Below are 10,111 nucleotides of genomic sequence, written 5' to 3' on the forward strand. Positions count from 1 at the left end.
GTTCTTAGGCTGGTAAATCCCCCCTCTATAGTCTCCACGTTGTTTCATCTCCTGAAATACGTCTGATACCTAGGTTACAAAAAAATCTTTCTGGAGAATGCTATTTGACTACCAAGGAAACATTAGCTTTATTATATAATTATTCATAGACTGATAGAATGGTTTGGGTTGGAAGGGACCTTCAAGACCATCTAGTTTAAGTCCCCCTGCCATGGGCAGTGACACCTCAAGGCCTCATCTCAGGCTTAGATGAGTGACCTTTGTACACTTAAATTAGGGATTGTAAACTTTGCCCTTTCAGTCATGGGGTATAAATCTCTCTAGTTAATAATGTGAAATATGTCCTAATAACAGCATCATAGCAATCTGTAGTAGGAACATTAAAGGTGAGAACCATATATGAAAATACCATGAGATTTTGATCCAAATTCTACACATCACAGACTGTTCACCAGACGGAAAGAAATGAGTCTTGCTCTGAAATTATTAAAACAATGCCTGTTCAGTCATTAAAAAACAAAATCCGGAGCAGAAATCACAGAATCACAGAATGTTAGGGGTTGGAAGGGACCTCTGGAGATTGTCCAGTCCAACCCCTCTGACTGAGCGGGATCACCCAGGGCAGGTCACACAGGAACACATCCAGGTGGAGCTGGAAAGTCTCTGGACTGCACAACCTCTCTGAGCAGCCTGCTCCAGGGCTCCAGCTCTCTCACAGCAAAGAAGTTTCTCCTCATGTTGAGGTGAAACCTCCTGGGTTCCAGTTTGTACCTTGTTGTTCTTTGGTCTATCCCTGGGCACCACCAAAAAGAGCCTGGCCCCTTCATCCTGACCCCCACCCCTCATTTAGAGACTTGATCAGATCCTCTCTCAGCCTTCTCCTTCTGTCACTAAATATCTCAGAACCCATAACTGGTAATCAGCAATTTCCTGGACTCCTGTTGAATTAAATTATCTCCTTTCCCCAAAGAAATTTACTAAATATTTTCAGGAAACAAATGCAGATTGCTGCAACTCTTCTCAGTTCTTTCAGTAGAATCAGGCTCTTCTGCTCAAAATGTTGGAAACGTGAAACACAATTTTGAACTTTCTGGCAAATAGTAAGGGAAAAGTAAAAAATAAAAAGAGAAAGATTTATATAAGAATTTCTTCAATGTTTGAAATAATTTTCCTTCCAAAATCCTAACAGAACTCTTCCAAAACTGTCTCTTATGGTTGAAAATCTCCACTGTTCTCCCTCTTTCCTCCTCAAAACCCAGAAATCTGCATGGGAATGGTTAAAAAATTTCTACTGCACCAGTGTTTGCAGTGAAATATATCACTGAAACTCCTGAAGGAAGGGACATTTTCTATTTCATTTCCACAGAAAATTAATTTCCCTCCATCTTTTCCTCAAAGCCCTTTTCACCTCCTCATTCCTCAGACTGTAGGGAATAGGATTTAGTAAAGGAGTCACCACAGTGTATGAAAGTGAGAGCAGCTTATCACCAGACGCAGAGTAGCTGGACTTTGGCCTCAAATACATGGAGCTACCTGTGCCATAGAAAAGAGTTACAACTAAAAGGTGTGAGGAGCAAGTGGAAAAGGCCTTCTGCTGGCTTTCAGCTGATGACATCTTAATAATCATGGAAATGATGCAGGTGTCTGAATAGATGATGACTAAGAAGGGACCCACAATAGCAAAGACAACCACCACAATGACTTGGATTTCACTTGGGGAAGTGTTACCACAAAGCAGCTCCAAGAGGGGCTGAATCTCACAGAAGTGGCTGATGGCAAGACCACAGAAGGGTAAGCTGAATGTTATGCTGGTGTGCACTAAGCCTACAGCAGACCCACAAATGTAAGCTCCAGCCACCAGGCTTTTGCAGACTGCTGTGCATGGTGACAGTGTAATGCAGGGGGTAGCATATGGTCCCACAACGGTCCAATGACAGGGCAGCCAAGGGGAAACACTCTGCAACTCCAAAGAAAAGGGAAAAACACATTTGCAGTGCACATCCTGCCTTAGAAATGCTGACTGTCCCCACCACTAGATTCTCAAGAATTTTGGGAACAATGACTGCCAAATAGCAGATATCCAAACAGGACAGCTGAGTGAGGAAGAAATACATGGCGGTGTGAAGGGTGTTACCACCATTTATTATCAGAGCAATCACTATGTTAGCCATCAGGGTGAGGATATAAAGAGAAAAGAAGACTACAAAGAGCAGAGAATGCAGGTGAGAGACTTCAGAAAAGCCCAGCAGCTGGAATTCACTCACTGCACTCAGGTTCATCCCTCTGGATACCTCCAGAATTGTTCTCTCTTCACATTAGGGCTCAGCACTTGATGAGGTTCTCAACAGCCAGGCAAACTGTGACATACAATGCACTGAACAGGCAAATGGATGAGGAGAATTTAGAAGTTACCCAGATTTTGAAGAGATCTTCTGAAGAGATTATGAACATTTTAAAAGACAATCAGGCAGCTTTATCTATATAATTTCTCCTCTGCTTCTTGGCTGATTTTTCCTTTCATAGCATTGTTTTTGAAGTTTGCACATTTTTTACTGTCTTCAGACTCTCAGCTACAGTTTTCACCCTGCAGAATAAAAAAAAAAAGTTATAATTGATACCTTTTTATGGACAAATCACTTGAAGATCTAACAGTGTCAGTACATCAGGAGCAGCTTTTGAATATAACAAAGGTAATGTCTCTGTTATTCAAGTGATGTGCTCCAGGGGATGATTGCTGCTCCCAAGATCAGCTGATCTAAATTACCTGGTGACTATATTCATTACTAGGCTACAGAGCAAGGGAATGTTAGAGGCCATTACAGACAGGCTTTGCATGCACAAGAATTTACTTGTAGAATCCAGCTGATGGTATTCAGGCATTCTGGAGTTACCTTGCTGGGAGGGTGGTGGAAGATGAAGAAGAATAAAATAAGTGTCATGGTCTGCAGAAATGCATTCTACTCCAGCACCCTTTGCACTGCTTTGCAGTAAAGCAGAAGAAATTATTTCTCCCAGCACTAGATGCTGTTCACAGAGATTCCCTAATACTGATTGGAGAAATAAAGAGCTTATGGTCACAGGCTGGTTGCTACGCATGGTGTGTGCGTATCAGACTCACAGACATTCTTTCTTGTCTCTCCAGTTGAGACAAGTTGGATCCCTTCCATATAAACCCAGATGTCCCACTGGAACCCTGAGAGCTGTCTTTGGCTTTGAGGTAATTACTGTTAGTTCATAACACACCCAAATGAAGGAGGGACTTGTCACACAGGCTTGTTGTGAGGCTTTCTCCTCAGCACTGGAAGAGGAAGCTCCAACAGGAGGAGTTCAGTCCGCACTCATTTAGGGATATAAATCCAGCTGAGGTAAGGATGGAAGGCTGGGCCAGAAAGGCAGAAAGAAAACAAGTGAGCTCCCATTCATAGCACCAGAAAGAACAGTTCTTGAACTAATACAAAGGCTGAATTGTGCCAGCTTCAGTAGTGCAAAGAACGATCCAGAAGCAATCTAGTACATGTGTTGTAGACCAGCAGAACTCATGATGCAGTTGCTTTTGGTGCTTTCCCACATTAAAATCTGGAACTAATTTTAAACCCATCACACAGTGAACAATCCATCTCCATAGGCAAGGGTGGAACAATTCTTTTGTAACTCAGCAGCTTTTGAAGATCCATGAAGAAGAAAAAGGCTGCTTTAGAGAGCTTGTCCTGTAGGGCTTGGATATGTAAATGCAAACAGCTATGCCCAGAAATAAGAAATCTGTGCCATGGTTATCTCTGCTATGAGTCTCAGAAGCACAACTTCAGGGCCAAAATCACACTACAGAGTTGGAACTTATTTACAGTCTATTTCCAGAAATGTGACTGACCTCACATGCAGATGAATAACTTCATACAGCTGCCTGCCACTGGCTGTCCTTAAATGCTCTATGGAATATTTTGTAGGAAATGATTAAATCATGACTTGAATGAGATCAGTAATTCCACCTCAGCAGACACCCCCAGGGCTGCAGAGGTGTAAGTTCCCTTGTGCTCTATCTCTGGATTAAAGATCATCAAAAGGGTACATTCATTGGTGCTGAGGGAATTGATCTGCTTTGTAACTGCTGAAGGTAAGTACTATGAATGATGCCTCTGCCCATGAGCCTTCCTGAAGGTTTCCTGATATTCTCAGAACTAAGAGACAGGGCTTCTAAGACTTCTTTTTAAGACAATTCATTCACCTGCCTTCAGATATCTAAAATGTAGATGCTTGGTTTTGAGGTATTTGTCTACGAGTTTGTTATGCTCAGTGGCAAGGTCTTCTGCAGAGTGTTGAATCAAAGAGCCAAAGAATGGTTGGGCTTGGAAGGGACCTTCAGTGGTCATCAGGTCCAACTGCCCTGTCAAAGTAGGATCACTTAGGGCAGGCCACACAGGAACATATCCAGGTTGGCTTTCAAAGTCTCCAGAGAAGAAGACTCCACAACCTCTCTGGGCAGCCTGTGCCAGGGCTCCAGCAAAGAAATTTCTCCTCATGTTGAGGCAGACCTTCCTGGGCTCTGGCTTATATTCATTATTCCTTATCCTATTACCAGGGGCCACCAAAAAAGAGCCTGGCCCCTCTTGACACCCACCCCTCAAATATTTGTGGACATTGAACAGATCCTTTCTCAGTCTCCTCCACTCCAGACTAAACAGCCCCAGGGCTCTCAGTCTTTCCTCATAGCAGAGATGCTCCAGTGCCTGTCATCCTTGTAGCTCTCTGTTGGACTCTCTGTGTCTCTCTTGAATTGGTGAGCCCAAAACTGGACACAGTATTCCTGATGTGGTCTCACCAGGGCAGAGTAGAGGGGGAGGAGAACCTCCCTAGACCTGCTGGACACACTTTTACTAATGCACCCCAGGATGCCATTTGCCTTCTTGGCCCATAAGGGCACAGAACTTAGTGTCCACCCAGACTCCAAGGTCTTTCTTTTTAGAGCTGCTTTCCAGCAGGACAACCTCCCTCAGATATGTGAGACTAAGAGTGCTTTAAATTGAACTGTTTCTCCTGTTTGACTAGGAAGGGAAGCACAACAATTGGCTGAGATACTTGACTTTTTCTTGTTGATATCAAAGTTAACCACTGATTATTGCCATTCTTTTGTAGCACAGGTGATTTTGGCAAAATGTTTTCCATGTTATTTTTACAACTGTTTCTTGAGAACCAAAGGCGAAGAACATCAAAACCATGACTTCTGCTTCCTCATTGAGGAACAACAAACAAATACAAGACAGGTGCACAGTTTTGATTGAGTAAATCCACCCTGCAGATTTAGTTTGTGGAACTTCGATTTTGACTAGGGAAAGTCTGGAGAGTGTATTCTCACCCTGCTGTGAGTCCTCTCTGTTGAGTGATCTGGAAGAACTCTTTGAATTGGAACCCTGTGCTGCCATAAGCTTTTGAACAGGTCAAACAGGAGATAGTTTCTGCAGCAGCCCTCGGGACAGGTCAGACAGGACCAGCTGTGAGGAGTGTGGTCTACATCACACCTGGGGAGCATTTGGCATCTGGAGCCTTTGGCAGAGAGATCTAAAGTTGACCTCCAGAGTTTTATAGCTGGTGCTATGGAGGATGCTGCTACACTCTAAAAGAAAAGGGTTGAAATTTCCCCCAACATAAAATTGCCGGACCAGCTCAGATGAAAGCAAATGAAGCTGTATTTACAAGCAAAACTACAATCTAGAAATGAAATGCAATTAATATGTCCAAAATATACAATATTTACACATATATATACAATTTATAAACAACACAAAAAACCCACTGGGCAAAACCAGGAGGTTACCAACAGCTTCCCCCTCCCTGCTCCCTTCCCTCCCCCTGTACACGGGCAAGAGAAGAAAGAAGAAAAGAGTTGCCATCAGTTCTTAACCACACAAAGAATGCATTCAGGTCAGCAGCAGCTAAGCAAGAGCCAGCTGGTATCTGCCAGAGCAAAGGAAGCAAAAAGAGAGTTAATTTACAGAACTACATGTTAGATATCTGTCCAATGGGATTATTTAGACCTTATCATTATTTTCCCTTTTACATCCAATAGTAATTTATTTACATTCTATCACTTTCTGTTCAAGATCTGTGGAAAATCTTCCTAGGCACAGCCTAAAACTACCACAAGGAGACTCCAGCAGCACATAGAAGGGGTTGAGCTGCTCCAGAGGCCAGCATGGATTTATACTTAACTGACCTGAGTGTCTCCTACAGTGAGCTGAGCGGCTGAAGGACCAAGGGAGACTTCAGTAAGGCTTTTCACACTCTAGCCTGCCACATGCAGGCAGACAAGCAAAGCTTGGACTGGCTGGGCACTGCGGTGGGCTGGAAACTTGCTGATCTGCTGTGCTCAGGGGGTTGTGATCAGAGCCTTGAAGTCCAGCTTCAGGCCAGGCATTAGTGGAGTACTCCAAAAGCCAAGATGAGGTGCAGCATCACAGAATATATGACAGAATACATCTGGTTGGAGGAGACCTCCAAGCTCATCCAATCCAACCCGCCACCCAGCACTGAAGAGTCAACACTAAACCATGTCCCTAAGCACCAGGTCCACACAGGGCTTGAACACCTCCAGGGATGGTGTGGTGGTGAGAGAAAGTTCAGTTCTCCCACACACACAAAGAAACCATGGCTTACTCAGTCAGAGAAGCAAAAATGGATAAGCTATATTTACAAGCAGGATGAAGTGCAGATAAATCTATACACAATATCCAGTGTTGACAATATATACAGAAATATACAGCAAAGAACGTAACACAGAAAACCTTCCCTCCTCCAGTGAGGAGGGTCCCCCCAAAACCCCCTTCTCAGGCTGGATGGTAGGAAAAAGTTCTATACAGAAAGAGTGATTGCACATTGGAATGGGCTGCCTGGGGAGGTGGTGGAGTCGCCATCGTTGGAGGTTTTCAGGAGGAGACTTGATGGGGTGCTTGGTGCCGTGGGTTAGTTGTTTGGGTGGTGTTTGATTGGTTGATGGGTTGGACGCGGTGATCTTGAAGGTCTCTTCCAACCTGGTTTATTCTATGTATTCTATGTATTCTATGTATTCTCCCTTCCTCCCTTTTTTCCCAAAAAGGGTTAGAGAGAGAGAGAAGTAATTATTAAGGAGGAAATTCTGTTAGTTAAAAGCATGTGCTAAGCAGAGAATTCGTTTCTTAGCTTGTTAGCTCATTAGCTCGTTAGCTCAAGGTCAACTCCAGCACAAAGGAAAGACAGAAGCTGCTCATGCAGACTGGAACAGAGAGACTGAACTGACCGAGACTCAAACTGAACTAAAATTTAAAGTTGCATTCTACCAATCTACCAATGAAATTCATTTAGAATATCTTTGTTTTCCTTTTTACACCAAAACATTCAGCCAGAGTGTTCCAGTAACTGTCCTTTTCGTAAAGGCACAGCCTAAAACTGTCACAGATGGAGACTCCAGCAGTGCCCTGGGCAGCCTGTTCCAATGTCTGAGAGCCCTTCCAGTGAAGAAATATTTCCTGACTTCCATCCTGAACGTCCTCTGGTGCAGCTTGAAACCATTTCTTCTGGTCTTGTTATGTAACACTAAGGAAAAGTGGCTGCCCCCTCCTTACTTCAAGTACTATTTAACTATTACTACTATTAATAAATACCATTTAACTATTAATACCTTTTAACCAGGTACTGTTTAACCTCCTTATCTGGATGATAGGACAGAGTGCATCCTCATCAAGTTTGCTGACAATGCAAAGCTGAGAGAAGTGCTGGTCTGTGGAGAAGGCTGCTGCAGCTTTGGTGTGGAGGAGATGTTGTCCTTGCAGGCTGTGCTGTCCTCTGAGGCGCCTCTTCAGCTCCATGAGTTGTAGCAGGCAGAACTTAGGACACGGAGAGAGGGTTGGTCTGCTTCTTGGTCTGCTTCTTTCAGGCTTCATGGTGATGTCTCTGTCATTTTTCTCTCCTGGTATTCTCTCCATTTTTCTTCAGAGCAGCATTGCCCTGGCCTTTTCCTTCTCTTACGTTTTCCTTCTCCTGAGACAGTAGTTGCTCAGATCTTTTATACAGTTTTTAGGTGTGTGTATATTCCAGAGAGTATGGATAGCAGTGGCCTCTGCCCATTATTTCCAGGGCAGCTGCAGCCAAAGCACATTGACAGAGTATCAAAATCAAGGCAAGAAAAACTTAAGGGAAAGACTTAGTGTGCTTTTCTCCTCACTACAGACCAGGCAGTTCACATGCTGGAAGTGTGTGGGATAAGCAATATCTGCTTTGTGAAGCATTCAGCATAATCGTTTGCACCATATATGATCTCCTGATTTGTTTAGGACTTACCAGCTCAGGTTTTCCAGGTGTGCATCTGGCATTTTAATTCCTGCAATGAGCAGTGGACCAGATTCTGACCTACCCAAGTCCTTTTAAGGACTCTTGTGTCTTTCTCATCCCTTGTACAAACAGGCTCAAACTAATATTGTCCTGTGGCACTTAAGGAAATTAAAAGGGAGGGGAAGCTTGTTATCTCTAATTATCTCTCCAGGTGCTAATTTATAGGTATAATTGCACATAGTAGAAACAGAGTCTGGAATGAGATCAAGAGAATAAAGACCACAAAAGATCCTACATTTGTCATTCTCTTTACAGAATAAGAAGTGTTCTTGCTCTAAACCTCACCAGGAAGACAAGAGGAGGGAGGAATCACATTGGCTTAAATGTTTGGGAATTCAGCAGTTTTATTCTGAATAAAAAGAAACAAACTGAGGGGGGGTGGTGCTGGTTTTATTTTAGACAAAACATCTCTTTCAGTTTACTGATTTATAGAATGGTGTGTGTAGGAAAGGACCTTAAAGACCACCCAGTTCCAACCCCCTCACCATGAGCAGGGACACCTTCCACCAGCCCAGGCTGCTCAAGGCCTGATTCCTTCCTTTCCCTTCCCTTCCCAAACCTTCCCTTCCCCAACCTTCCCTTCCCAAACCTTCCCAAACCTTCCCTTCCCAAACCTTCCCAAACCTTCCCTAACCTTCCCGTCCCAAGTGTTCCTTTTCCTTTCCAAACCTTTTCTCTTGCTGGAAGAGGACAAGAACAAAAGCACAGCACACCCCAAGGCCTCAAACTTCTCTATGGCAGGGTCAGAGCCAGTTTTCTGTTATTTTGCTCCCTGAAATTCTCCAAGGCTGATGCTAACAGCTGCAGGTCCCCTTGGTTATGAGGTGAAGCCTGATCTTCTCCAAGCCCTTAGCTCACTGATCTCCCTGAGCTCAGGCCCCACTGAGCACCTGGCTGCCCTGCACAGGATGCAGCACATGAGGGGTAACCAGGGGGCCATGCCCAGTCAGCAGGGATTCATGAAAGGCAGATCCTGCTTGAGCAACCTGATCTCCTTCCCTGACAGGGCGAGTGGATGGGTGCCAGGCTGTAACTGTTGGCTGGGCTTTAGCAAAGCCTTTGGAAGAGCCTCCTGCAGCATCTTCCTGGAAAACCTGGCTGCACCTGGCCTGGGTGTGTGGACACTTGGCTGGGTAAACAGTGTCTGATGACCAAGCCCAAAGAGGATGCTCTCTGCCTGCCCCAGGAAGGTCCTTGGGTGCTGGTTGTGGGCGACTGCTTCCACAGCATGGCCAGCAGCACAGCCATGTTGGAGCCGATGGTGCAGGAGGGCTCCTGGCAGCAGCTGGCGAAGGCCTCGGAGCAGGACAGCAGGAGCTGGATCTTGTCATGGCAGATTGGTCATGGGCTCCAATATGGTCATTGAAGACATTTCTTATAGCATCTGAGGGTCCTTTTATACATGCCCAAAGATGTAACCCATGATGAAAGATACAAACCCCAGAGCTGTACCAATGAGCTCATTCTAACACAACTGACATCACAGATGGGTAAAGGTAACAGGTCTTGCAGCTACACTCAAAGAAACAAGCATAGCTTCCTTTCCACTTAGCTTACAAGGTCAAGACTGGCTTGGATAGTTGATGCTTTTAGACAGACGCCAGCAAGGTTTGATCCCACAGTTTCAGGCCCCAAAATACAACTCTTCTTTGCTTTGTCTCATCTCTTAAAGGGAACTCAGAAACTACTCGTTGCAGTTCCCACGGGATCTCAGCAGGTTTAAGCTGCTGCTGGCTGTCCTTGGCCTTCTGGA

At 44.5% G+C, this 10,111-nt stretch overlaps 1 protein-coding gene across 1 annotated transcript; it reads right to left on the reverse strand.

The window, feature by feature from the left end:
- Positions 1-1,354: 1,354 nt before the first annotated feature.
- On the reverse strand, positions 1,355-2,114 carry LOC104301254 (olfactory receptor 10C1). The gene is given in 2 exon segments (XM_009901621.2): positions 1,355-1,871; positions 1,873-2,114. Coding segments are annotated over 2 exon segments (759 nt in total).
- Positions 2,115-10,111: the final 7,997 nt, after the last annotated feature.

The sequence above is a fragment of the Dryobates pubescens genome, chromosome 31, assembly GCF_014839835.1.
Source record: "Dryobates pubescens isolate bDryPub1 chromosome 31, bDryPub1.pri, whole genome shotgun sequence".
In the NCBI taxonomy this organism is placed as follows: domain Eukaryota; kingdom Metazoa; phylum Chordata; class Aves; order Piciformes; family Picidae; genus Dryobates; species Dryobates pubescens.